The following is a 27,044-nucleotide window of genomic DNA, read 5'->3' on the forward strand; positions in this document are numbered from 1 at the left end:
CGTCAGTGCTCTCTGTGGGAGGAAGGCTATGGGAGAATGGAAGGGTGAGGCAACAGGGAGGAGAATCGGAGATGTGCAGTGCCCTGAGCCAAGCACCTCTGAGTGCTGGGTTTGGAAATGGTGGCTTTGCTGGTGTAGTTTGTAAGAACAGGTACCCATAGCCCAGGGACATGGTCCTGGCAGCGTGCCATTGAAGGGATGCAGGGGATGATGCTGCAGGCCAGAGAGTGGCATGTGGTGGCTCAGCATGCCAGCCCTTCCTGCCCAGGGTAGCCACAGTGCTGCCTGGTGTGTGTGGGAGATCACAGATGGGTTGGTAGCAGGGGCTGATCCAGAGACATGCGGGGGGCAGCCGTGCATGGTGGTGATACCAAGAGAGGTGACAGTGTGCTCTAACAGAGCATCCTTTCCTGCTTGCCTTTCCAATTCCCAGGAGAAGATTGAATACGCCTTCCTGATCTTCTTTGCCATTGAGGCGATGCTCAAGATAATTGCCTATGGGTTTCTTTTCCATACGGATGCCTATCTCCGAAACGGCTGGAATGTGCTCGACTTTTCCATCGTGTCTCTAGGGTAATGCAAGGAGGGGAAGCTGCTGGTGCTCAGCTTGTGCCAGGCCTGGTCCACAGCCCATCAGCTACATTGATTTTTCTAGTGACTGCAGTGGGTTTGGGGGCAACTTGTAGACTTAGTTCATGGCCTTCTCCCATGGCACCCTTTTTCATGCCCTGACATCCCCTGGGATCCTCTCTAACACCTATTTCTTCCTGTCTGACTCCTTAACACCTCTTGGGTCTCCTTGCCCTGGAGAATAGGAGTGGCATGGGGTCAGGCTGACTGCAGCTGGTAGAGTCCTGTCCCTCGCTTTCCTGCCTGCAGAGCTCTGAATCCTTAACACAGATTTCTTGGTCTCCATCCTCATGCCCTTCTCTTTCTCCCTGTCCTTTCTTCTGCTTCTCCCCCTTCCTGCCCTGCTCTGTGCCCCGGCTCTTTCAGGCTTATCACCATGACCCTGGAGCAGGTCAATGCGAAGCAAGGAACTTCAGGGGGAAAAGGCGGCTTTGACGTGAAGGCCCTCAGAGCATTTCGTGTGCTGAGACCCCTGCGCCTGGTGTCCGGAGTGCCAAGTGGGTGCTAGGTGTACTGCCAGCATGAAGGGCTGGCGGGTGGATTGAACCCCTGTGTCTGGCCAGGGTGGGGGGCCATGGGGCAGGTTTCTTGTTGCTGCTGGATCAAGCCCAGCAACAAGGTGGGTGTGGAGGAGCCCAAGGTTCTTGCTCATCCCTACAGCTTGCAGTTGTCGACACTGAGGATCTGCAGGTAGGCACACATATAGCTCCCTCCATGGCTCAGTGTCAGCACCTTTTGGTGGCCAGTGTGAAAGGGGCCAGGACCTCACTCTAGTTTCTCAGGGCAGGGTTCTTCTTCCATAACTCATGTGAATACAGTCAGAATGAGAGCAACAGAATAAATGGAGGGGCACGAAGCGGCCTCCAGCACTGCCTGGTGCCTGGCTCTGCTGGGGTCTTCTGCATGCTTGCATGGTGGGTAGAGAAAGGATTTCTTGCTTCAGAGATTTCAGCCCTAACCCACCTATGCCCCTCTTGCCTTGACCCAGGGCATTTCAGAGGCTGCTTGTCAGAGGGGCTGGCGGGAATGCAAGGTGCACCCAAAGCTATTTAGAAAGTGGTTGACCTCCTCTCCCTTCTCCTTGGTGCAGGCCTTCAGGTCGTCCTGAACTCCATCATCAAGGCCATGGTGCCCCTGCTCCACATCGCCCTGCTGGTCCTCTTCATGATCATCATCTATGCCATTGTTGGGCAAGAGCTCTTCAAGGGCAAGATGCACAAGACCTGCTACTACCTTGGGACAGGTGGGGCTGTGTCAGGGGGGTGATTTGGCAGAGATGTCTCTGTGTGGCTGCTGTGGGGACCACAGAGGTTCTCTGGGTAGCAGAAAGACTGGTTGTGCCAGCATCAGGCCTGGGAGTGTGGCTGGACCGAAGGATGTTTGGTACAGCACACAGCTTGGTGATGGTATGTGGTGTGAGGAGGTGATGAAAGGGGCACTTTTTGGAAAGCTTCTGCAGGAGGCTGGGAGGTGCTGGGACCTGCTCTACTTGGCCTAACCTGCTGCTCACACCATGGCTTTCCCCCTCAGATGTGATTGCCACGGTGGCATCAGAGAAGCCAGCCCCATGTACCAGCTCTGGCCACGGGCGACACTGCACCATCAATGGCACTGAGTGCCGAAGCGGCTGGCCGGGGCCCAACAATGGCATCACTCACTTCGATAACTTTGGCTTTGCCATGCTGACTGTCTATCAGTGCATCACCATGGAGGGCTGGACTGAAGTCCTCTACTGGGTACGCTTCAGCAGCTTGGGCTTGGTGCCCAGCTCGGCAGAGGTGACTGCTGGTCCTGCCTCAGAGCAGGGAATTCCCTCCAGGACACAGGACTCCATAGCAGGGCTAGGTCTCTCCACCAGTGAAAGACATCCTGCCCCCACCAAGCTTCATACTGTGATGCACATCCCGTAATGCACCAGGCATGTCTTCTGCATCTCTGCAGGCACTGCCGAAGCTGTCCTTGCTCTCCAGACAGACAGTACGGTGCTCCAGCTCCCACCTTTGTGAAGGGGTACAGGCCAGGCACAGCAATGGCTGGCTGGTGGATGCTTCTCCAGCAAAACCCCATGTTTTGCAGTCTTTGGGAGACTTTCTTGCTGAGCCTTAGGCATGGGAGTGATGTTTAAATCTGTTCCCAAAATGCTTGGGTCTGGCTTTACCTCCTCTAAAACCAGATGCAGAGTCGTAAGGAGCCAGGGCTCAGAGTCAGGTTTATCTGCTAGCATCCCAAGCACTCACTTTAGAGGGGGCAAAGCTCCCAGAGGCTGTTCAGGGGGCCCTAAGAGGCGACAGACAGCAGACTGTGTTCAGAATGCTTCATCTGCCTCTCTCCTTGCCAGGTAAATGATGCCATTGGGAATGAATGGCCCTGGATCTACTTCGTCAGCCTTATCTTGCTTGGCTCCTTCTTTGTTCTCAACCTGGTGCTGGGGGTGCTGAGTGGGTAAGTGCCACCCTGTCCTTTCTCTTTGCCAGCAGATCAGTGAGCATGATCAGAGTGTTGATACTGGCTGGTTTTAGCTATACAAGAAGAAAGCCTCGAAAAGTTTCTGTTCCTTTTTACTCTCCCATTCCTCTCTCTTTTTTTTGCATGCTTAGAAACCCTAAGCCTTGAGTTACTTTGTGTGTTAGTGTTCATGACTGTCTGAGGTTTAGCTCAAAACCTAACACAGAAATCTTTTCCCTGTAGCACAAGCAGCTGTCAGCAAACACAGCCATGGAGCACCTTATTAGGTGTTTGTAGTGTTGAGTGTGTCTGCCAGCACTCACAGCAAAAGAAGCTGAGCAGGGAGCTCAAAGCAGCAGTCCTTACCCCACAGCTGTGGGTCGAGACACTCATTCTCACTGGTACCAACAGCGCTGCCGTCCTGTTGTGAGCACACACAATTTCCTTATGGCCAACCCAAGGAAAACACCTTTGATATGAATGCAAGGGATGCAAGAGAAATATTGTTAGTCTAATTAATGCTTCAGCAGTCTCATCCAAATACAACAACGAGCTATCATCAGTCTGGTTACAATGATCATAATGCTTCTATGCCAAATGACTCAAGTAGTGGTAATTCCCATAGCAGTACAGTTAAAGCTGCTATGCACAAAATATCTCTGGTGCAATGCTCAACCTACTATGCGTTGCTGTGGTGAGGTGCCAGCATCCCAGTTTTGTTGCTGGAAAGTGTGTGTTGTCCTGGGGAGTGAGGGGGACTTCTCTCCTCAGTTCTGTGTAGGCTCAGGGTCTTTTTTATATGTTTCAATCCTGTGTGTATAAGTGGATCACACTCATCGTCTCTATTAGTTCACAGGGTTAGTTATACCCTAATTACTTGGATTTCTTAGTCCTTTTCTATGGCAAGAACTATACAACTGCACAAGGTTAAAACAAATTGGCTGTTAATATAGCTAAAACAAGCTCAAAACCACAAGACAGACCACGGGCACCTGACCTTTGCATGAAGTTGGCTGTAACAGCAGGACGAGCTGGACAGTAGTCATCTGATCCTAGATTAAGTTGCAGACACAGCAAAAGTTTCTGAAGTATTTTTGCAAATATAGCTAAAATATGCTTGAGATCAGGAAAATCCAGACAAGGCCTGACAAGTCCTGAGGCATAGTATGTCTAATTATTGTTATATTGTCTGAGACCTGTTACTAACACATAGCAACACCAGATTGGCTGGCCAGCAGATCTACAGTCCTGCCAGATACCAGGAGAGAAAAGAAATTAATTAACAAAGAATGAGAAGAGTGAGACCCCCTGCATTGGCAGACCTGTCTTTCCCATGTTACCATGAAAAGAGTGTCCTGTTTACTTGCCATAGGATGAGCTCACCTTCCCCACATGGAGAGCTTGGGGCAGCTTTCTGCCCCTCAGATGGGTGAAACCCCACTTGCTCTAAACCTTAGCAGGGCTGGAGAACTCCCACAGCCTCCAATGTCTAGTGTTAGTTGGCATGTCCAACCACAGCATTCTGCAACAAGGAGCTCCCAAAGAGCAGCCAGTGGTGGGGAAGAAACCTTGCCTGCCATCAGGCATCAGGTGATGATCCCCCATGATCTTGCATCATGGAACAGGGCCAAGAAGGAGGAAAGTCACTAGAGCAATGTCGTGGTAACACTAAGTGGTAGGGTATTTCAGGCTTTTATCTTTCTGCAAGGATTGGCCTGGCACAGGGCTGTGGTACCTGACCTCCACACCATCCCCCTCCTGAGTCTCACTCTGCTGCTTGCCTTGTCCCAGTGAGTTCACCAAAGAGCGTGAGAAGGCCAAGTCACGGGGCACATTTCAGAAGCTGCGGGAGAAGCAGCAACTGGAAGAGGATCTGAAGGGCTACATGGATTGGATCACCCACGCTGAGGTCATGGACAGTGACCGGGCCAGGGGAGAAGGTAGCAGCTCTGCTTGGTCAAAGACCCTTAGCATGAGGGTTGGGTTCCTAACACTGACCATCCTAGAGAGGCAGGGTAGTGACCTTTGGAGTAGTCACAAAGTCTCGTGTTGCTTGAAAACTTATGAAACAAAATGCTTTGACTTCTGCAGAACAGTTTCCTTCCTTTTTTTTTTCTTTCCTGAATAATTTTATTGAAACTGACCCAAACTAGCAATAACTTGGCCCTCACGCTAAATCTCCACCTCAACCACTGTATTTAATATTTGCAGACTACTAGCAAGCCCTAGGTCTCCTTTGGCAAAGTGCACCTGAAATGACCATGAGAAGCCATGAGGAGCATGTGGACTTTTGTTTTCAGCGTCAGAGTGCAGGGTTACTAGCTTGCACACTAACAGATGCATGAATTTCTTGCCATTGCTTGACAATTTTAAGGGATTAGAAGTGGCTGAGGGAGGGGGGTGAACATACAGACATCTAGCCAATGGCTCAGAAAGGGCTGGGGAGCTCTGCCACTGAGCTGCTGCATCTGCTATGCCACCCTGCCTAGTGAAATAACTTTTGATGCCTCAAGCTGAGCGATACATGTGTGCAAAAAGCCTTCGGAAATACTTGGAAAGATAAAACACCTCTTCCACACCTGTGGTCAGTGCTTTTACAAACTTCCTGTTGTTCAGCATTTGCTCCAATCACAACTGACCCCAGTTTTCTCCATGCTGGGAGCGTCTTGCACTGAGGGAACCTACGTACACACTGCTGTCTCTTCAGGCTGCCTGTCTGGGTTGCTGCTGCTCTTGCTGCAGGGCAGGTGTTCCTGGTTTGCACCTGACACTCAAAACCTTCTACCCAAATTCTTGCTGCTGTCTCCTTGGGACAGCATTTCTTGGTTTCACTTCTAATGGGGAAGCTCTTCCTGATGTGCTCCGGGGAGAGATTCCCTCCCACATGTTCTTCCCAAGGGGTCCAACGAAAGCCTGGGATGTTGTTCCCTTCTTAGGTATGATGCCATCGGATGAAGGAGGGTCAGAGTCAGAGAGCTTGTATGAAATTGAGGGCATGAACAAGTGGATTCTCTACTTGTAAGTATGCACTGGTTGAACCATCTGCTGCTCTGCATGTGGGCTTGCACAGTCTCTTGCTTGCTGTCCTGGCTGGGCCAGGCTTTCTTGTCAGCCACTGGTTTCTGGGGGAGAGTCAGGGGCTGTGTGCTCAGGAGGAGATGCAAACATTGTGGAATTTTCCTCGGGTACTGGCAAAAAGCCACTTCAAGGTGAACAACCTCTTCACTTTGGGACCAGGCTCTGAGCATCCTCTCATGGCCCATGCAGGCTGTCTTGTGGTTTAGGAGCTGGGCCTATAGCAGCCAACCAGAGGTGACTGTAGGCCAGAAAGGAGCCAGGAGGTGTTTGTGTGAATGAACTGCAATGCCTGAGTGAATGCACCCAAGTGCCAGGGGCAGGGTTATGTTCCTCAGCCTTTTCCAGGGAAGGCCCCTGAAGAAGAGAGCAGGGGTGGCTTTGCTCTGCAGTCTGTAGGCACAGCCCTGGGCTGACCCTTTGGCCGTCTCTTCAGCCGTCGGTGGAGGCGTTGGAACCGAATGTTTCGTAGGAAGTGCAGGGATGTGGTGAAGTCCAAGTTCTTCTACTGGCTTGTCATCCTGCTGGTGGCACTGAACACCCTCTCCATTGCCTCTGAGCACCACTTCCAGCCAGAATGGCTGACACAGGTGCAAGGTGAGCAGAGAGCCTGAGGGAGAGGGAGGGCCTGGGACACCCCGCTGCCCCGGAGACACGCATGAACTATTGCTGTGCATGCACAGCCACACTGGTATGGCACAGGGGCTGTTAGACACATGCAGACTTGCCCATGCACACAAACACAGCCTGCACATGAGTGTGTGTACACCATCCCCCCTGCACTGTCACACAGCTGCACATTGAACGTGTGGTCCATACAGTTATACATGCACAGCATATATATTCTTATGGACATGGGTTTGCATGGTGAACACACATAGAGTGTATACATTTACACCTGTACATGCATAGTACACAGAAACACACATTGCATGCACTCATGCAGTATAGCCACACACATTTATGCATGGAGTCACGCTACCTGTACCCACACACATGCAAACACACACAGACACATGAAGTACAGCTGTGCACACATGTACACAGCTCAGCCACATGTACACACATGCACAGCCCAGTACACATGCACACACTGCATGGACTCACATGCACAGTACAGCCACACTCTTACACATACAAGCACACAGTTACACATCACCCTTCTCCTCATCTTCCTGTGTGCTCCCCGAAAAACAGCATTTGCTGCAGCTGCAGCTCTTAGCAGGCAGAGAAGGGAGGTGAGCAGCACTGCCCTCCTTCCCTTCCTGCTGTGCCATAGTGAGATTAAGAGGTCCATGCTCTGATGGGCTGGATCTTGCACCCCAGACAATGCCAACCGGGTGCTGCTAGCCCTCTTTGTGGCTGAGATGCTGCTGAAGATGTACGCGCTGGGTCTGCGCCAGTACTTCATGTCACTCTTCAACCGCTTTGACTGCTTCGTGGTGTGTGCGGGGATCTTGGAGACCATCCTGGTGGAACTGGGCACCTTGTCACCCCTGGGCATCTCTGTGCTGCGTTGCATCCGGCTTCTCCGCATCTTCAAGATCACCAGGTTGGGGAGGGAGCTCTGTGGGTGCTGGTGGCTCACAGTCCCCAGGCATCACTGGCCTTGTCCCTGGGGAGGGCTGCAGCGTGAGCAGAGCTGGTAGTTCCTGGATGGAGGAACAAGGCCAAGCTGGGGATTTCTGTCTCTAGGACGTGGTCTAGTGGCAAGGAGGACAGAGCAGGGCTTGCTGGAAGTCTCCTGGGGTCCCTCTCTCACTCTGGGTTCTGGGGTGTTGTAAATGGGGGTGCTGTGGGCTAGGACTCCTGGCTTCTCTTTCTGGCACCAACCCACTGCGTGTTCATCCCCCTTCCCCATCCTGCCTGCTGGTGCCCTGTGCAGGCAGCAGGGTCACTTGCCTGTCACACCAGGCCTGGAGCTTCGTTTCCACTTCCTGGGGCCTGGCTAGAGCAGTCCCAGTGCCCAGCCTGTGAGTGGTGCTGGTTCAGAGCTCCCCGTTCCTGCGCTGCCAGCACATCCCCCTGGGCCAGGCAGGCTGTTCCCTGCGCCTACCTGGTCCTGCCCACAGCCTTCCCCACTCCTTCATCTCCCGCACACTCCTGTCTCTCCTCTCCCCAGGTACTGGACATCCCTGAGCAACCTAGTGGCCTCCCTCCTCAACTCGGTCCGCTCCATTGCCTCACTGCTCCTCCTCCTCTTCCTCTTCATCATTGTCTTTGCACTGCTGGGCATGCAGCTTTTTGGGGGCAAGTTTGACTTTGAGGACATGGAAGTGCGGCGCAGCACATTCGACAACTTTCCCCAGGCCCTCATCAGTGTCTTCCAGGTATGGTGCTGTGGGAAGTGCAGCAGAGGGCTGGAGGACAGGGTGCTGGGAGTCTCACCTGGGCTGTGGGTCTCCTGGGAAGAGCTGGGGCTCAGAGAGATGTGGGTTTGTGGGAGGCAATGTGGCTTTGAGGCAGGAGCAGGGAAATGTGATTGGGGTCACGAGCAGTAGTGTAGGTTCAGGGCTGAGCAGGGAGGTGGGGTTTGGCTGTGGGGCTGTAGGGGCTGTAAGGGTTTGGGGCTGGAGCCAGGAGGGCAGGATCGAGCTGTGGGGTTCTACCGTGCTCTGCTGTGAAGGCTGCTGAGTCCCTGTTTCTGCTCTGCTCCCAGATCCTGACCGGAGAGGACTGGAATTCAATCATGTACGATGGGATCATGGCCTATGGGGGCCCATCCTTTCCTGGCATGCTGGTCTGCATCTACTTCATCATCCTCTTTGTTTGTGGGAACTGTATCCTCTGCCTGCGAAGCCAGGCCCAGGCTCCCTGTACCGAGCCCCATAGCATCAGCTACACAGGACTGTGAAGCTGGGGGGCTTCCTTAAGCTTTCAGTGCTTGCCTTAAGCTTTTCAGTTCTGAACAGCAAGGGAACAAACCACAGGCTTCAGGGCTTGCATTGGTGGTGGCTGGGGTCTGGATTCAAGGAAAGCACACCACGGGGCAAGTTTGGATGACCAGCAGACATAGATTCAGCCATCAGTCAATGCAGTAACAAGGCTGAGCTGGACAGACTGAGCTAATGCAGAGAGGGCAGTGAGCCCAAAGCTCAGTACCAGCAAGCATGGGTGCAGGGTTAGGGATCACCAGCCAGGGTTGTCTCAAGGGCTTAGCTCCAGGAAGGTTTCTCAGGACACCCTGGAGACCATTGACAGCTCTGGCCACATCCTCCAAACGGGAACCAAGTTCACGTCCTTAGCGCTGTCCCTCCAGATATCCTCCTCAATGTCTTCCTGGCCATCGCAGTTGATAATCTGGCTGAGGCTGAGAGCCTGACCTTAGCCCAGAAGGCCAAAGCAGAGGAACGCAAGCGGCGGAAGATGTCCAGGTGAGTGCTGCAGTCCCTGGCAGTGGGAGCTCCCAAACCAGGTGCTTTGGTGTGAGGGGACAGAACAAAATCGCCCATACCTGTGCCCAGAGTTCACTTCCTGCTCTCCCTTCCTCTCCACTCAGAGGTTACCCAGAGAAGTCTGAAGATGAGAAGCAGATGCTGGCAAAGAAGCTTGAGCAGAAAGCAAAGGGAGAAGGGATTCCTACAACAGCCAAGGTCAGTGCTGGTGGGGCTGAGCCTTGGGGAGCTCCTGGTGAGGGACCAGGCTCCTCCTCCCACCAGCCAGGACTTTCAAAGGCTTGGAGCCAGCCTGGGTCTGGACTCTTCTGGGCCAGAATCACTCCTCGCCTTAGCATCCTCTGGTGATGGGGACTCTCTGGGCACAGACAGGACAAGTTGCCTGGTGAAACAGGTCCATTGCTGGGCATCCTTTTCCTCTGATTCATTTCCTTGGCCACAGCCAGTTGTCAGTGGTTGAGATGGGCTGATGCACACCAGTGTGGAGGGGAGCAGAGCAAGTGAACAGCATCCCAGACCTCCTTGATGTCCACACCACACCTGTATGGAAAACCCTCTATTCAGCTGTGCTGACTGTGTGCAGAACTGCCTCTTAGAAACATCTGGCCAGCAGCTGCTTCCCTATCCACTTTCCAGAGATGCCCCATGGGGAATCAGCCAGGAGTTACCCCATGTCTTATTCCACCCATGATATAGGTGCATGGCCCCAGGCTCTTGCCCAGCACACATTCCCTTGTCCCATACTCTTGGTATTGCTCTTTGCTCAGATTGTAGCATCCCTGAGGTATTTCCCCTCACCCTACTCCATCCTGGGCCAGGACTCCATGTGCTTGGTGCTGTACGGGCCAAATGCAGAGACACTGCTTGCCCTACATGACTTCCAAGAGGATAGGGTCTGGCCAACATGCAGCATTTGGCAGCAATACTGGCACACTCAGCTGCACATCCTCTCTGTCTCTCCCTTGTTTCAGTTAAAAGTGGACGAATTTGAATCCAATGTCAATGAGATCAAAGACCCCTACCCTTCTGCAGACTTCCCAGGTAAGATGTGTCCCTGGCAGCACAGCAGGAAAGCTGGGGAGGAACTGCAGAGGGATGGTGCCAGAATCCTGGCTGTGTGAGGAGCAAAGGATGTGGTGACCCTCTGCCAGCCTTGGGGTACTGAGGTCCTCCTGGCACAGATGCCAAATCAGGATCACAGGATCAGAGGATTGTCCATAAGGTCACATTCCCTCTCCCTCTCTGGGTGATTCTTTCCTTTTCCCTCCTCGTGGCCACTGTGCAGGTGACGATGAGGAAGATGAGCCTGAAATCCCCCTGAGTCCTCGGCCACGTCCCCTCGCAGAGCTACAGCTGAAAGAGAAGGCTGTGCCCATGCCTGAAGCCAGCTCCTTCTTCATCTTCAGCCCAACCAACAAGTAGGCACTGAGCCTTCTCGCTGCCTCGTGGAGACAGGCCTGGCCTGGGTACCTCTGGCACCGACCCTTCCCAATAGGGTCCTACTTGTGCGTAACAGCCAGCTCTGAAGGGAGCCAGCTCACTGGTAAAAGTCTCTGTGGAAGGGGTGCACAGACATCCCTTCATGCCTAGGGCCTTCCTGTCCTCAAGGTTTAGCCATAACCCTCTTCCAGGCTACCATGGCCCTATCTGATGTCCCTCTGGCCACTCTCAGCATCTCATGTCATTTCTGTCCATGGCAGGTTTCGGATGCTGTGCCACAGAATTGTCAATGCCACCTGGTTCACCAACTTCATCCTGCTCTTCATTCTGCTCAGCAGCATCTCACTGGCAGCCGAGGATCCTATCCGGGCCGAGTCCTTCCGCAACCAGGTACCTGTGTAGCTGTGGAGGGTTGGGATGAGTGGGGGAGACCTCATGGAGACCCCCCCAGCTCCCCAGTAAGCAGAGACCTGCTTGCCAGATGTCATGCCTAGGCAGGTAGCTGTGATTTCATCCCTGCCTCTGGGAGGGCAATACACTCTGGGAGGAGAGGCTGGCTGTGTTTTCCATTCAGGGCACAGCTGGGACAAGTTTTTACTGCTCCATGTCTCAGTTTACTTCTGGGTGAAGAGATCCACCTGACAGGGTGTGTGAGATTACCTTGGTTCAAGGCTGTGGTGGCTTATTGGGCATAGGGACATCCTGTGAGGTGGTGTCACGGATGGAGTGACGCACTTGTAAGAGAGAAGTAGCAATATGTTTACTGATATAAAACAGTGATTTAATGAAGTTTGATAGTAAATGTGACAGTGGTCTGTTTAACAAGATTCAATGGCAAGGTACACTTGATTATTTACTGGATGGAGGACAGGGTCAGACAAAACTGTCAGGGAGACCCTCCTGTAGAGTCACGAGGTTCAGAAAGGACCCCCTTGCATTCTGAACTCCTTCTCAGAGAGGAGTTTAGGTGTGGCTGGATCCAGACTTAGTCCCAGACTTGGTCAACGGTTTATGTCTAAAGGATTACATATGCACGCTCAATCGTTGATATCACTTAACTTAGCTAAGTTTTCAAAGTTCCGGCATGCTTATTCCCAATTCACTTACCAAGTATCTGACGCAATAAGGATTCTCTCAACCTTGAGGAGTGACCTTGAGAGGTGTCTCTACTCAAGGGGAGATCCTGACATGCAGCCCGCTGTCGTGCAGGAGAGCACAACAGGCCCTGGACTGTCCACTGTTTATGGAGTAAGATAATTGACTTATAGTCATATTTACATACCAACTACAGATGTTAGTTTCTTCCAAATTTGGCTTGAGTCGGACATTGACCAGTACCGTGGTTAGGTAGGCGCATTGCTCAAATTAGCCCTTGGCTGTTGTGTTGTTATCTTGTCTCCCCCGAATCCATGTGACCAGACACATCCATTACAATGGCCACTGGTGGTTATCACTTGAGCAGGGTTATGGGCAATACAGGTCAGGTTGGGGTGGGGGGAGCACACTGTCACACTCCACCCCGTGACTATAGTCAATTCATCTTACCCTCACAGAGTGGTGGTACGGTCACCTCTTGCCTCTGTGCCATAAATAGTATATTGATAGTTGGTGCGCTTACAGATTCACGCTAAGTAGATAGTGAAGCGCTGCTGTTTGTTATGCATTAATTTGTATGTTTTGGGTGGTTGAAGTTGGATTATTGTTTTGTCATGTACCAAACCTTTATATACAATACAATTATAAGCAATATTAGAGTTAATAAAATCACAGCTGGGTGAAGCATGAAATTAAGAATTCCCATTGCTATCAATGACCATCCAAGAAGAGTTTCCCACCAATGGTGTTCTCCATCCTTCTTCACTCTTTCCAAGACACGGTGTATCATGTATCTCTTCTGTATCATGACGAACAGTGGTTAGGGGTTTTTGTCCATTGTTTTGGACGTGTTCTAGCAGTTCACACAGGTCATCATGTTGTAGTAGTTTCTTCACCAATGTAAGATTTATTCGGATGGGGGTAGGCAATAAATCTTGACTCAGTGTATAATCAGACTGTAACAATTGATAAGACGTAACAGGAGCTGAAAAGTCGCATCCCATAATTTTAGTAAAGTTACAAACACAAATATTTGAGTGATTACTTATATCTACAGTATTGTTATCTGTCAATATAAAATCACAAAGGGTTCTCATACAAACACATCCTTTTCCAATATATACAAATTCAGTTTCAGGGGTTTCATTGGGATATATTTCAAAATGACAAACATTTTGTTCAGTATCAAGACAAATGTCCTGGGCTTTGATGGTGTTACTCTCACAAATAAATCCTTGTTGTTCCCATACAACGCATGCGTTAACATCAACAGTTTGCCATTTGTTTCTGTTTTGTTGGGCCCATACTCCATGTTCTGAAAGATAAAGTATAGCTACATTGTGATTTAATCCTAGTGCAGTGATTGGGTATATGGTGTATACGAAAGCATTGTGTATTGGTAAGACAAAAGCTATGACCTTATTATTGATGGGGTCATAAGTAAAATTGACTAAATACCACCAGGACTGGAATTCTTTTTCAAATTTAGTTGCATTATCCCAAATTAACTTTTGAATTTCAGTGGGTAAGGTGCCCTCTTCACCTTCTCTTCTAATTGCTGCTACCATAGATTGCATCCACAGTTGAGCTTGGATACAACTAAGAGCTAGAGAAACATTATCTTGGGCTACACCAAGTGCATCCACAATCAGTTGGTGGTCCCTTTCATTAATTCTTTGCCATTGAGGCAGTATATCAGATATAAGAACCATTGTTTAGTTCGCAGTGCTAATAGAGAAGACCAATGGGTGTTCTAATTTATTTAAATCACTTGTCCTTGTGCTCAGTTTATAGTAACATGAACACAGCATTTCCATTTACCATCCTGCAGGGTGCTGTAAGAGAAAATAGAGACTTGTTTAGATGGCGAGAGTCCAAACAGGTTATACCGTTAAAAAGAAGGAAAAATCCATCGTGCACTAATTCTGTGTTTTGTACCACTGCTCTTGGTAGCTTCCTAGGCAAGTGGGCCATGAAGTTTAGTTAAAGTCAAGTCCTGCTAGGTAGGCATACCATTTTCTGATAGTGGGTTTTTGTGCAATGCCTTCTAGGGGAGCAGTCCCCTTTAGGGTTGCTTCTGGTAAATTAAATGGTCCTCTAGTTTACACAGGTATTCTCTCAGCTTGTTTAACTGCTCAGACTGAAGATAGAAGTCCCTTTTCCCATTCAGACTATCGTTGTTTGGTTTCTTTAAATGTGGTTGAGCTAAACAATAAAGGTCATTTTGGCCCATCAAGGCCAGTTTGGAACAGGTTACAGTAAGTAGCACAAGTAGTGAGTTCTGGGGAAACACCATTCGGCTGTAATAGGGTCACAGGGGTGTACTGGTCCCAGTGACTGATAAGTTTTTAATTCTTCAGTTAGAGTTTTGACCACCTCTTTATGTTCTAATTCCTACTCCCAGGGTTTGCCTTTCTGTAAGACTGAGTATAATGGACAGGAAATGATAGAAAATCCAGGTACACGCTTCCTCCAGTATCCTAAAGTTCCCATTAATTGTTGTAATTCCTTCCTTGATTGGGGCATTTGCAGCTCTTCGAGTTTTCTTAAGGTATGTGGAGGAAGCACTGCACTGCCTGCTATCCACCAAGTACCTAAAAATTTTACTTCTTTACTTGGTCCCTGACATTTTTCGGGTGCAATCTCAATTTCTGCTTTATTTAGTGTTTGCCATACTGCTGCTGCTGCTTCCCCCACCTTCTCAGGGAAAGTTCCTCCAATCAGAATACCATCTATATATTGGTACAGTTTCTCATCTTGGGGGAGTGAGACTGGAAAAGTTCAGCAAGTGCAGCATGAGCAATTGTGGGTGAATGTTTATACCCCCGTGGGAGTCTGTTAAAGATATATTGTATTCCCTCCCAAGTGAAAGTAAACTTCTCTTTATCCTCCTCCTTTAAGGGAACCATAAAGACCATATCTTTTACATCTAGCGCTGCCATCCATGGGTGTGCAGCTCTTGCAAAGTAGCTGTTCAGTTTGCAATGTTTGGTTCAGCAGCTGTTAGGGGGGCTGTATTAGCATTCAGGTGCCGATAATCAATTGTTAAACACCACCTCCCATCTGGTTTCCAAACTGGCCAGACAGGTGAGATCTATGGGGAGTGAGTTCTGGAGATCATTTGTTGTTTCTCCAAATCAGCTATGACTTCAGAAGTTCCATTTCGTGCCGCAGCAGAAATCGGATATTGTGGTACTTTAGTGATTTTTTTAATCAGGGAGTGCAGAGGCTGCGTGGAGTACCCGCACTGTGGCAACCCAATTTCTGCCGGGGCTGGAATGGATGTTTGAGCTGAAAGACCACACACTGCCATTTGGCAGGTGCCAGGTTCATCCCTTTAAAACATCAAAACCTAAAATATTTTCATGATTATCTTTAATTGCAGAGCAAGTAGTCACTATGCCCTTTTCGCCTGGGAGCCATAAATTGACCTTGGCAGTTTGACACACAACACTGGCTCAGTTCACACTGGTAATCTTAACTCTTTGCTGTCCGCATCACACACCTAGCTTCGGCATTTTGTTGTGTTAGTATTGAAATTTGTGGTCCCATATCTATTAAAAGCTTCACCAATTGTCCCTGAGGACCAACTAGAATTAAAACATATGGGCCATCATCACTTATCTACTCATAAGCATCCACTTTCCGGACAGGCGGGCCCAATTGCCTCCTGGACGTTACTCGGTTTTTGACTTCATGTCCTGCAGTTTCTCCCTAGGGACTGTTTCACTGTTATCTCGTTTCTGGAATGCTTCAATCAGTCTTAAGATAATGCCAGTAGGCTGACCTTGAATCATGGCTCTGGGAATGCCTAGGGCTAATGCATTCCTCCATAATTCATGCCTCTGTTCTTGAGATTCTGTTTTGGGGTATTTAAATTTGTTTACCTTTGATCTGGTTTCTGTTCCCTGTTTCACGGGTCTTACTTTGTGATGTCCTCCCTGGGGCTTCAGGTTTTGTTTTTCAGCTGGTGTGTCATCCCAGCCGATTTCTCAGCTGTAGTTAATAATGCCTTGCATTAACTCTGCCCATCTAACGAGTTGTTTAGGAGCATTATTGCCCTGGCTTTTATTATATTCAGTATCTCTTAATCTCAACCCGTTTTGCAACTAGATAGGGTTTTAGACCTTGAGAGGTGTCTCTACTCAAGGGGAGATCCTGACATGCAGCCCAGCCTGCTGTCGTGCAGGAGAGCTCAACAGGCCCTGGGCTGTCCACTATTTATGGAGTAAGATAATTGACTTATAGTCATATTTACATACCGACTACAGATGTTAGTTTCTTCCAAATTTGGCTTGAGTCGGACATTGACCAGTACCGTGGTTAGGTAGGCGCATTGCTCAAATTAGCCCTTGGCTGTTGTGTTGTTATCTTGTCTCCCCCGAATCCATGTGACCAGACACATCCATTACAATGGCCACTGGTGGTTATCACTTGAGCAGGATTATGGGCAATACAGGTCAGGTTGGCAGCAGCAGGGAGCACACTGTTACAGGTAGCAAGCTGGACCACTGGTGTGTGTGCAGCACCCTGAAACGCTGCTGACATGGAGCCGTGGTAGCCACAGGTCTAACCACACAAGACATAAATGGGTCTGTACCAGTGCAGTGTCTGGCAGGGACCGGGGGGTCACACGTGAGAGCTTCCCAAGGCACTCAGTGCTTTTGGGGATCAGATGCTTTCAGGTGAATCAGGTCAAGCCCCACTCACTTGGAAACTGAGAGCTTGGTCCCAGGCTGCAGGTTGGATCATGCACTGGGGAAAAATCAGCAAAGCTGAGGGAAGTTCAGGAGTCTTCTTGGCACTGGGTTTGCAGGCTCTGTTGAGCTAGGTGGGCTCCCCAGTCCACAGAGTGGATGGCAAAACCACAAGGCCAGGATGTTTGAACGCACTGGAGCATTTCCCATGTCACCCAAATCTCATCCAGTTCTTGTGCTTCTGTCCCCAGATTCTTGGATACTTTGACATTGGTTTCACCTCTGTCTTCACAGTCGAAATTGTGTTGAAGGTGAGTCCCCCTGCCCCGTGGTTCTGGCCACGCGCATGACCCAGAGCATGGGTCCAGACTGTTCTGGCCATGGGCACTCATGCTCGTTGGGTTTGGGTGCAAGCTTGAGGTCCCACTGAGGAGAAGCTGCTGGCCGATCCTCATGTCCCCAGAGTTCATGCAGTCTAGGTGGTGTGTGATCTGCCCCAGAGGCCACGTGTTCACTCTAGTGAGGTCAGGCAGCCGAGTCAGCTGTGCTGTGGCACAGGGACAGATGGGCCATGGCACCAGCATTTTCATTCTGACGTGCCCTTATGAAAAACTTTGAGAAAGAGAAAGCAATGGAAATCTGTGGAGTAAAACAGTAATTCAAGCAGCTGCTGCACGTTGCTCCCACTCCAAATCTCTTTACTCTTCTCCTCTTTAATTTGCTGAATGACTGGGAAGTGTTTTGTCTCCAGCCAGTACAGTACAGAGGATTTCCAGCTGAAGTCCGCTTCCTGCCTGGCTGCAGAGCTAGAGGTTGGAGCAGGATAGGGTCCCCAGGCCATGGAGCTGTGAGAAGCCGCTCGTGCCTTGTCCACCCCAGGCCTGTGGAGGGATCATCCCCCCAAGCCCTGCCTGGCCTCTTTCCTAACTCCTTCTGCTCTCCAGATGACAGCCTATGGTGCTTTCCTGCACAAAGGCTCCTTCTGCAGGAACTCCTTCAATATCCTCGACTTGCTGGTGGTTGCTGTCTCCCTCATCTCCATGGGAATCGAGTAAGCACCTCCACGCTTTGCGGGGTGGACACTGGTCTGTTTAGCCTGGCAGGACAGCTGGGGTGCTGCAGCTCTCTGTGCTGGATGAAGAAGGAGCAGCCAGTCCAAGGGCTGGGCATTAGCCCATGTGTTAGTGTCCATAAAGTCATGCTTAGGGGGACAGGGCATGGACAACTGGGAGGCAGGGAAGCAAACTCCTTGAGTGTCGAAGATCTGGGTAGGAATTAAATTTGGAGCTGCTTTTCCAGCTGCTTGTGTCTATTGGCCTTATGTGGGGTGGTGGCTTGGTGACATCTGCATGTCTCTGCCAGCCCTTGCCCCTCACCCCTGGTCCCAGCCTGGCCTCCATGGCTGCTTGGGGGGGCAGTGCCAGGCTGACCTGGGCAGGGGAATCGCCCCAGCTCAGCTCTGCCTTCCTCCTCAGGTCCAGTGCCATCTCAGTGGTGAAGATCCTCCGGGTGCTGAGGGTGCTGAGGCCTCTGCGAGCCATTAACAGGGCAAAGGGGCTGAAGGTAAGAGGGAGGCTGGGTCTGGGGGACCTTGGCCCATGAGAGTCCTCACAGGAGGTTATGTGGCAGGCATCATGCCGTGTGGGGTTTGCAGGGCCAGGAACCCAATTCCCTCTCCCCATCAGTGGAAGGGGTCTGCCCCATCCCACTGCTCTCAGCAGGCTCCTGTTCTTCCTGGGGCCCATCCCTGCAGTTGGGAGGGTGTGGGACATGCAGCAGAGGCTTGCCGCAGGCATGCTCACTTGTACACTGTCCTTGATCTCCACAGCACGTGGTCCAGTGTGTGTTCGTGGCCATCAAGACTATCGGTAACATTGTGGTCGTCACGACATTGTTGCAATTCATGTTTGCCTGCATCGGGGTTCAGCTCTTCAAGGTGAGAGGTGTCTCAGATGGGCAGGAGAGACGTTCTGCTCAGGCATATCCTAGACAGGCTCTTCTAGTCATAGCCCTTGGGGATGGTGTCTCCCAGTGTTGAGGGCAGCACAGGCCATACTCTGTTCTGCAAGAAGACCTGCCTGCACCAGACCTCCTGGCAGAAGAGCCTGCTGTGGGAGGAGGGCAGGAAATGCCCAGGATACTGCCAGGTCCAGACAGCACATGTAAAGGGACCAGCTGCCTCGCCCCACTTAGTGCCTCGGTTTCCCCTTTCTAAGGTGGCAAGTGCTTCTGACTTCCTCTGCACTTTGGATGCAAAGTGTTTGCTTTTCACAGCACCACTCTTGCTCTCTGGGCCTTGGCTGCTCTAAGGCAGAGCTGGCCCTGGCTGAGCTCAGCTTTGTTCTAATAATTGAGCTTAAATTCCCAGCCGACGTGGGGAGAGCTTTCAGGACACCCTGCAGACTGAGCAAATCTGTCAGCATACCTTAACGATTGTGTGGTTACTGCTCTCTTCCCTATTTTCCGAATAGTTTGCTCCCAGGTAGGATGAGCTAGATAGGTCTCAGCTCAGGGCCCTGGAAGATTTGTTCCCATCACTAAGCCACGTTTACTTGTCTCACCCTGGGATTGACCCCAGGGTCTGCCATGGCTCATGAAACACCCTGTGAACTGGGTTGCATTGGCATGTAGAGTGAGGAAGCCAGTGGTGGTGTGAGGAAGGGGCCAGAGTCAGCACAGAGGCAGGGTGGGGACTGACTGTGGGCTGTGAAAAAGTCAAAACTCCCCAGGGCTTCTGAAGCACAGCAAAATCATAGCCTCTTTTGATCTCTGTTAAATGCAGGGCAAGTTCTACAGATGCACAGATCCATCCAAGATGACGGAGAAGGAGTGCAGGTAAGAGCTCTCTGCAGCCCAGCACCAGCAGGGCAGTGGCCAGGGATGGGAGGGGTGTGTGTGGGAGGGGTGCCACTTGTGTTCCTGCATGGGGATGTTGCATCCAAAAAGTGGAGCTGAGCTCTCCTGCTGTTCCCCCTCACGCTAGGGTAAATCAGGAAAAAGCACAGGGCTATCCTCCACTCCCAGGGACCAGAGAGCCCTGGGCCAGCACTGCAGCAGGTGGGCTGAAGGGGGCCCTGCCCAGTAAGCACTGCATCCCTTCTGCTGCAGGGGTTATTTCATCAACTACGTGGATGGGGACCCCACGCAGATTGAGCTACAGGAGCGTGTCTGGTTGCACAGCAACTTCCACTTCGACAATGTCTTCTCAGCCATGATGTCACTTTTCACAGTCTCCACCTTCGAGGGCTGGCCAGAGTGAGTCTGGCTGTGTGTGGGGCCTACCAAGGAACAGGTCTGTACTGGGAGCAGGTCACTGCCACAGGCCTTTACCATGGTAAAGGAAGAAGAGCTGCCCAGGCTGAGAAGCAGGGCTAGCCATCCTGGCAGTGGCTGTGGAGCTGACAAGGTCGTCCCAGCAGCCCTGTCCCGCTGTTGTTGGATTTGGGATGTCCCCAGTGCTCTCTGTAACCTTCCAGAGGAGAGACGGTCTTTCCCACCTAATTAGGATCTCTGTTGCCTCGCTTTTCCTCCTGCAGGCTGCTATACATGGCCATTGACACTAATGCTGAGGATACAGGCCCTGTCTACAACTACCGGGTGGAGATTGCAATGTTCTTCATCATCTACATCATCCTCATTGCCTTCTTCATGATGAATATCTTTGTGGGCTTTGTCATTGTCACCTTCCAGGAGCAGGGGGAGAGCGAGTACAAGAACTGTGAGCTGGACAAGAACCAGGTAATGGGACTGCTGGGACAGGGCAAGGTGGACCAGCCCTGGATCTGGCACTGCTGGGGCTGGCTGATTTGGATCAGCCCTTAGTGGTGGCACTACTGGCGCAGATGAGTTGAACCTGCCCCAGGTCTGTTCGCTGCTGGGGCAGGATCAGCTGGACCGATGCCTGGCACAACGCAAGCCTTCCAGGGAAGGGCAGAGTGGACCAGAACCAGGGAGTGGGCCTTCTGGTGCAGGTAGGGTGCCCATACTGAGCTGGAGCAGAGGGTTGTGCCCAGTTCTGGGCTCCTCAGTACAAAAGTGACATGGATGTACTGGAGTGAGTCCAGCAAAGGGCACCTGAGATGATTGAGGGTCTGGAGCATCTGTCATACAAGGAGAGGCTGAGAGCTGGGTCTGGTGTTGAGAACAGAAGGCTCATAGGGATCTTACCTATGTGTATAAATACCTAATGGGAGGGTGTAAAGAAGATGGCACCAGGCTCTTTTCAGTTGTACCCAGTGACAGGACAAAAGGCAATGGGCACAAACTGAAGAAAACAAGAAATTCCATTTAAACATCAAAAAAATCATTTTTTGTGGTGAGGGTGGTCAAGCACTGGAACGGGTTGCCCAGAGAGGTTGTGAAGTCTCCATCTTTGGAGGTATTCAAAGCCCAACGGGACACAGTCCTGGGCAACATGTTCTAGCTGGCCCTGCTTTGGGCAGGGGACTTTGACTAGACCATCTCCAGAGGCACCTTCCACTGTCAGCCCTTCTGTGATGCTGTCATGCTGTGATTCTGGCTGGGGACATCAAGGTTGAAAGCAGCAGAAGCGAGACTGGCATTGGCAGACAATGTGGCACGTGCTGGGGAGGACAGCTAGACAGGGATGCCTGCTGGCCCAGAGGAGGTGTTGGCATGCTTAAGCACTGTGCAAGCCTGCAGAGGCAGCATGGGCACCTTGAGCTGACAGTGCCGGGGGTGATGTGAGCTGCACGTGAACCCAGCAGAGATGGCCCTGGCCTGCTGGGGAGGGAAGGGCCTGCTCAGCACCTCTCAGGTGCAGAGAGAAAACTCAGTGCCCCTTCACCTCTGGTTCATGTGATGTCTTCAGGCTGCTCTTGGCCCTCTCCTGAGAGACCCTGGGAAAGTGCCGTGATAACCAGGCAGGCTCAGGACTGGAGGGGTAGGTATGAGGGCAGCATGGCAATCTTTGGAGCCAAGTGGTGGCTTTGGAAACTTGGTCCCATGTGGGTGGTCTGGGAGTGTATTTGCAGAAGGCACAGCAGATAACTTGAACCATCACTGTCCCTGGCCCATGTCGCTGGGCTGAGAGAGAAGGGAGGGATCCAACTTGTGTCTGTGGGGACGTGCAGTGTTGCTGGTGGTGCTGTCTCTGTGCCTGTGCCCCTGGCACTGCCCTGTGCCTCGCTGTGGAATCACACCTGCCCTCCCCTCCCCAGCGCCAGTGTGTGCAGTATGCGCTGAAGGCTCGCCCACTGCGGCGCTACATCCCCAAGAACCCCTACCAGTACCAGATCTGGTATGTGGTCACCTCCTCCTACTTTGAGTACCTCATGTTCTTCCTGATCCTGCTGAACACCATCTGCCTGGGCATGCAGGTAAGGGGCACAGTGCCCACCACGGGTGGTGGAGGGGTGTCCACAGCAGTGGATGGGCTAGCTCAGCCCTACCACCTCCAAGAGAGTTTCTGGGGTGGAGGTCTTTCCTACACAGCAAAGCTCGTGGTGTGTGCTCAGCACCCCTGGGGATAGGGCCAAAGTGGGACTGGTTGAAGGTGGGGAGCCCATAGAAGGGTCTGCAGAGGGGAAATTTCCTTTTTGGTGACCATTGCTGAGCCGTAGGTCTGTGGGAAGGGGATCTGCATCCAGTACACACCTCTGACTCACAACAGAGGCTGGACCTACCGTGGGCTAACATGGCTCCTTCTGCCTTCGTCCTCAGCATTACAACCAGTCTGCAGAAATGAACCACATCTCAGACATCCTCAACGTGGCCTTCACCATCCTCTTCACCCTGGAGATGATCCTTAAGCTCATGGCCTTTAAAGCCAAGGTGAGAGGAGGGCATGATCAGGAGAGCAGGAGAGGGCCTCAGGCCAGGCCAGGGGGGTCTGTTTGCCCTGCATTTGGCATCTCTCAATTACAAACACCTCCAGGCCTGCAACTCCAGAGAACTTGTCCTTGTGAGACCCTTGGGGACCCCCACGTGCAGGACCTGTGAGTTTCTGGAAGGACTACTGTTTGTCAGGGCTACCCTTGCTAGCCAAATCCAACCCAATCCAGCTGGCCATTGTTCCTATCTTCAGGGTCATCTGTCACTGGTGGGGTCATAGCTCTAGCCACCTTGATCCACTCTCCTCACTTCACACCATTGCAGGACAGGACCAAACAATTGACCAGAGGGTACAAGGTCTGACCACCATCCCTTCTTCTGGCTCTCCCTGAGGTGCCAGAGGTCACTGGTGATCCTTCCTCTGGGCTCCAGCATCTCTCTCCTTGACTTAACCCTTGGATGTTCACTCCTCTTCTCTGGCTCTTCCGTGGCAGGGCTACTTTGGGGACCCCTGGAACGTCTTCGACTTCCTCATAGTGATTGGCAGCATCATTGACGTCATCCTCAGCGAGATTGACGTAAGTGTCAGGCTACTTGGGCACGAGGGTGTCACTGCAGAACACTGCTGCCAGCACCTGCCTGAGGCTGTGCTGCAGCACCTGCCCTGGGGCGAGACAGGGATGCTGGTGTGGCGTCCAGCTTTGCAGAGTGTTGGTGTCCTCTCCTCTCTCCCTGCTCTGCTTGGTTCTGAGGAGGGACAAGCCAGGATCAGCCAGATGAGTGTGTGGAGATCACAGCCGTGGCACTGTGGACCTTAAAGCACTGTTTAAACATAGGGGACCATCCCTGGCTGGCCAACATTTCACACAGCCCCCTCCTCTCCCGTCCCCTGAATCTGTAGGCACTGGGATCCTAAGGTAGACAGTGTACTCACTCAGGACTGGACCACGAGCAGCAGGACGTGTGCCAGCCCCTGCCCCACTCACCCTGATTGTCTTTCCCATGCACACGCCTGGACAAGCAGTCACCCATGCATCCAGCCTCGGATCAGTGCAGGTGGGAAGAAGAAGGGTCCCCACAGCTCCCTGTACCCACAGGACACTGCTGTCCCATGCTAGGAGAGGATCAGACACATCAAATTTCAAGGCATTTGCTTTGTGTGTGTCCCTTTATACAGTAATCAACACATATACACATACTGACTGTATATGTGTGCATGTGTATACACTATTTCAGAAGCTCTACACCATATAAACTGCATGGCTGGGTGGCTGCAGGCAGTGGCTATATGGTAAGCGCTCTGCTGGGAGCATTTTCAGAGCAGTGCTAGGAAGCCAGCGTGCCACTGCCTTTCATAGCACTGGGACATCCACACCCGGTGTCTAGCACTGAAAATGCCCTTCTGCACCAGGAGGTCGTGTGCTGCGTTTAGTAGATCTGATGGTAACCCAGAAGCAGCTGTAGGATCGGGTAGATTATAGATTAACCCTCTCTAGTGATTTTGCATGCCGTCTCCTCTCAGGAGCAGGTCTTGCCAGCTCTGATGCACTGCAGGGCTGTGTCTGGCAGAGCTGCTGCTGCTGCCACCCCTGCGCAGGGTGACCTTCAGCCATTCTCTGTGCCGGGGAGGAGAGGGTGTTCGGGAGTCCTTGGTGTGAGTCACCTTCTTTTCTGGAGGATGGTCCAGGCCTCACAGAGCTGGGATGAGCAAAACCATCCAGCTTCCTTCCCTGTGACAGCAACAGGCTTTTCCCTACACAGCCCTGCACTTCGATACTGCTGTCCTCTAGCCTCTGGGCTTCTCAGCCTTGACAAGCTCCCAGATTTCATGCCAGTGCCAGCAGCTTTCATCTGTCACTGGGTCCTCCAAGACCCCATCCTTGGCCCCCCAGCTCTCTGCACCTGTGAGCTGGTTTCTCATTGCCTGTCGGGTATCATTTCCTAGTGTGCTACCTCCTTCCCCATCCTGTTGTCACGCAGAAATGAAGTTCAAAGGGTGCTCAAGGCCCTGCACTGGGCAGAGATTTTCAGTCCCTGTGGAGCGAGAGACTGGGTCAGTTGTCACAGATGCCAAAGTACTGCTGTGTTCGGCCATGGGTCTGTGGGGATGCCCAAAGACACAGGTCACAGGCACCTGGAGGAGTCCGGTGCCCTGGCTGGGCTGGCAGGGACTGACCCAGGTGCTGTGCTCTGTGTGCCATAATGCCATTGGGAGTGGCAGGGCTGTGCAGAAGGCCAGGCAGGATTTCAAGAATGGTCCTATATGGCCTGAGCTTCCCTGGTCCTCTCCCCCAGGTCTGGATGCTGGGGCACTAAGGGTGCTGGTCTCCTGTCCCAGTCCCCTAAGCTCTTCAGGGACCTCTGTCACAGGCAGTCCTGCTCTGGCAGGTCTCATGCCCCAGTGACCATCTATGTCCCCTTCTGAGAGCAGAGCCCCTCATGGCTTCCCCACCCTTCCTCCATGTGCTTTCTTTTCCATCCAGCCCACATCTCTACCAGCATTGCCAGGCTTTTCCCAGCCATCTGGTGATGTGCAGGGGGATTAGAATTAGGAGGGGCAGGGCAACCTCACCTCCCCTTCCCATAAGTCTCCTCCCTGCTGAGGGAGCGCAAGGTGGGTCTGTTACCTCCGGTCCCCAGGAGCTGTTTGCAACTACTGCACTCATCATAGATCACCTTGCTGGCGCAGGCAGACGTTGGGGGCTACAGTGTTTTCAGGAGGGTGGCCTTCACAAAACAAGCCTGCACCACAGGGCAGGGGTGGTGGGTGACAGCTTGCAGCAGCCGAGCCATTCCTGGTGGCACCCAGGCACATGACTCTGGTTTGCAAAGTCTGTCCTATCCTCCTCTCTCTTTCCATTCTGCATCTTTTCTCCTCCCTTATGTCTCTGTGTGTGGCTGTCAGGGTGAAGTGGTGGGGAGAGTTGTGCTGTCAGGAGCCCTCTGCTAGCCACCACAGCCAGATCCTCACAGCTGTTCAATCATTGAGTTTCCCCAGATCCCAGGGGGTATTGAGGGGTCTGGGGCAAGAAGGAAGTAGGGATCGGGGTCCCTCTGGCAGTGCTACCCCAAGCTCTGAAGTGTAGGGGGCTGGCAGTGTCCATGCTGCTGTGTCACTCCTGCCACTGCCTGCCCTGTAAGGTCAGCCTCTTCGCAAGGGCTGACCCTTCTGGCCTACCCAAAGCCTCCTGCAATCACTGGCTGGGCCCACAGGAGCAAGCCTGCTCTCTGCAGGGGGCACTGGGACTGGGCCACCCCATCGAGGGTCAGGTGTTGGTGTGTGCGCTGGGAAGGAGTCCCCCTGCCCCAGAGTATCCTAGGCTCTCTGCAGAGGAGTGTGTGTCCAGCTAACTTTAGGAGCCTCAAGGGTTTGTGTGCATGTGTGTGTGTGTGTGTGTGAGCGAGCACTCCTCTGTGTGTGAATGCGTGTGCCCTGTGTGTGCCAATGTGCATGCAGACCAGCAGTTCCTGCCTCTCGGTTAGTGGGTGAACGGTGCTGGGCAGTGGTTTGCCTCCTACTGACACCAGTGTCGGTGCTTGCTCCCAGCAAACCTGCACCAGTTTTGTCTTGGTGTCCAAGCAGCCATGCTGAGAGCAGCCCAGCTTCCTGCGGAGGAGCTGTGGGTTGGCTTGAGCTGGTCAGCTTGCCCCCACACCCTGGGGGTGTCCATGGGAGGCAGCAAAATTACACAGTCCTGAGGTTTGGCCCAGATTTCCTGGCCCATACACCCCTGCCGTATATGTCACAGCAGGAGAGATGCAGTGGGGCACAGAAGTGGGTAATCCCTCATGATCAGTGTGTTTCCCTGGCCATCCATCTGCTATCTCTGCCCCTCAAAAGTCATGTCACTTTGTGAGCCCAAGTGACAGTGGGTCTCTCTGCCTGTCCTTCCCCTATGCTTCTCCTCTTGTCCCCAATGTCCATCTTACTCTATTCTGTGTCTGTGTCTTCTTCTTCTGCAACCACCCATCCCTTCCTCCCTCTCATTCCTGCCTCACTTCTGCTGACTCTCTTGTTCTCTTGACAGACTGTTCTTGCATCCAGTGGTGGATTGTACTGCCTCGGCGGAGGCTGTGATAGCATTGTAAATATCAGCTGCATGTGCTTGCAGTGCCCCTCTCCCCTTCACTGCCCATGGCCATGCCAGCGTGCCTGTGGCTGGTGTTTGCATGTGTCCTGCATGTCATTAAGACACACCAGACCCAGCTGCTCTGTCTGGGGTGTAGCTCTCCCCTTGCTGAGAGGGACTTGGGGCAAGACACCCCACACACAGACACCCCTTCCCACCCTGAGACGTACCGGGCTGTTCCCAGCCCTCCTGGGTCCATCTGCTGGCCCAGCCCTGCCCTGCACCATTCCACCCCATCGGCACTGCGACATCTGACCTGAAAGGAGCATCTAACAAAGGTGTCCTTGGCTGTTGAGGGCAGGACAATTGGCCTTGGTTCCTCTGACCATCACCCTGTCTGTGTA

General features: G+C 52.2%; 1 protein-coding gene across 5 annotated transcripts in view; it reads left to right on the forward strand.

The window, feature by feature from the left end:
- The window catches only part of CACNA1S (calcium voltage-gated channel subunit alpha1 S), a 54,008-nt gene that overhangs the window by 14,153 nt on the left and 12,811 nt on the right, over positions 1 to 27,044 (forward strand). For 3 of the 5 annotated variants that reach the window (XM_052815260.1, XM_052815263.1, XM_052815261.1), the window contains exons 3-29: positions 434 to 573; positions 997 to 1,127; positions 1,721 to 1,873; positions 2,161 to 2,366; positions 2,969 to 3,072; positions 4,867 to 5,015; positions 6,012 to 6,093; positions 6,587 to 6,747; positions 7,477 to 7,702; positions 8,273 to 8,480; positions 8,810 to 8,930; positions 9,410 to 9,524; positions 9,650 to 9,743; positions 10,517 to 10,586; positions 10,831 to 10,963; positions 11,246 to 11,375; positions 17,029 to 17,088; positions 17,722 to 17,828; positions 18,253 to 18,340; positions 18,606 to 18,713; positions 19,560 to 19,612; positions 19,886 to 20,032; positions 20,314 to 20,515; positions 21,958 to 22,116; positions 22,460 to 22,570; positions 23,065 to 23,148; positions 26,599 to 26,655. In XM_052815260.1, the coding sequence (XP_052671220.1) occupies positions 434 to 573; positions 997 to 1,127; positions 1,721 to 1,873; positions 2,161 to 2,366; positions 2,969 to 3,072; positions 4,867 to 5,015; positions 6,012 to 6,093; positions 6,587 to 6,747; positions 7,477 to 7,702; positions 8,273 to 8,480; positions 8,810 to 8,930; positions 9,410 to 9,524; positions 9,650 to 9,743; positions 10,517 to 10,586; positions 10,831 to 10,963; positions 11,246 to 11,375; positions 17,029 to 17,088; positions 17,722 to 17,828; positions 18,253 to 18,340; positions 18,606 to 18,713; positions 19,560 to 19,612; positions 19,886 to 20,032; positions 20,314 to 20,515; positions 21,958 to 22,116; positions 22,460 to 22,570; positions 23,065 to 23,148; positions 26,599 to 26,655 (3,399 nt within the window). The remainder of the gene's footprint in view (positions 1 to 433; positions 574 to 996; positions 1,128 to 1,720; positions 1,874 to 2,160; positions 2,367 to 2,968; positions 3,073 to 4,866; positions 5,016 to 6,011; positions 6,094 to 6,586; positions 6,748 to 7,476; positions 7,703 to 8,272; positions 8,481 to 8,809; positions 8,931 to 9,409; positions 9,525 to 9,649; positions 9,744 to 10,516; positions 10,587 to 10,830; positions 10,964 to 11,245; positions 11,376 to 17,028; positions 17,089 to 17,721; positions 17,829 to 18,252; positions 18,341 to 18,605; positions 18,714 to 19,559; positions 19,613 to 19,885; positions 20,033 to 20,313; positions 20,516 to 21,957; positions 22,117 to 22,459; positions 22,571 to 23,064; positions 23,149 to 26,598; positions 26,656 to 27,044) is intronic. The other 2 variants (XM_052815262.1, XM_052815264.1) reach the window with 1 other exon arrangement.

This window comes from Harpia harpyja, chromosome 19 (assembly GCF_026419915.1).
Source record: "Harpia harpyja isolate bHarHar1 chromosome 19, bHarHar1 primary haplotype, whole genome shotgun sequence".
Lineage (NCBI taxonomy): Eukaryota > Metazoa > Chordata > Aves > Accipitriformes > Accipitridae > Harpia > Harpia harpyja.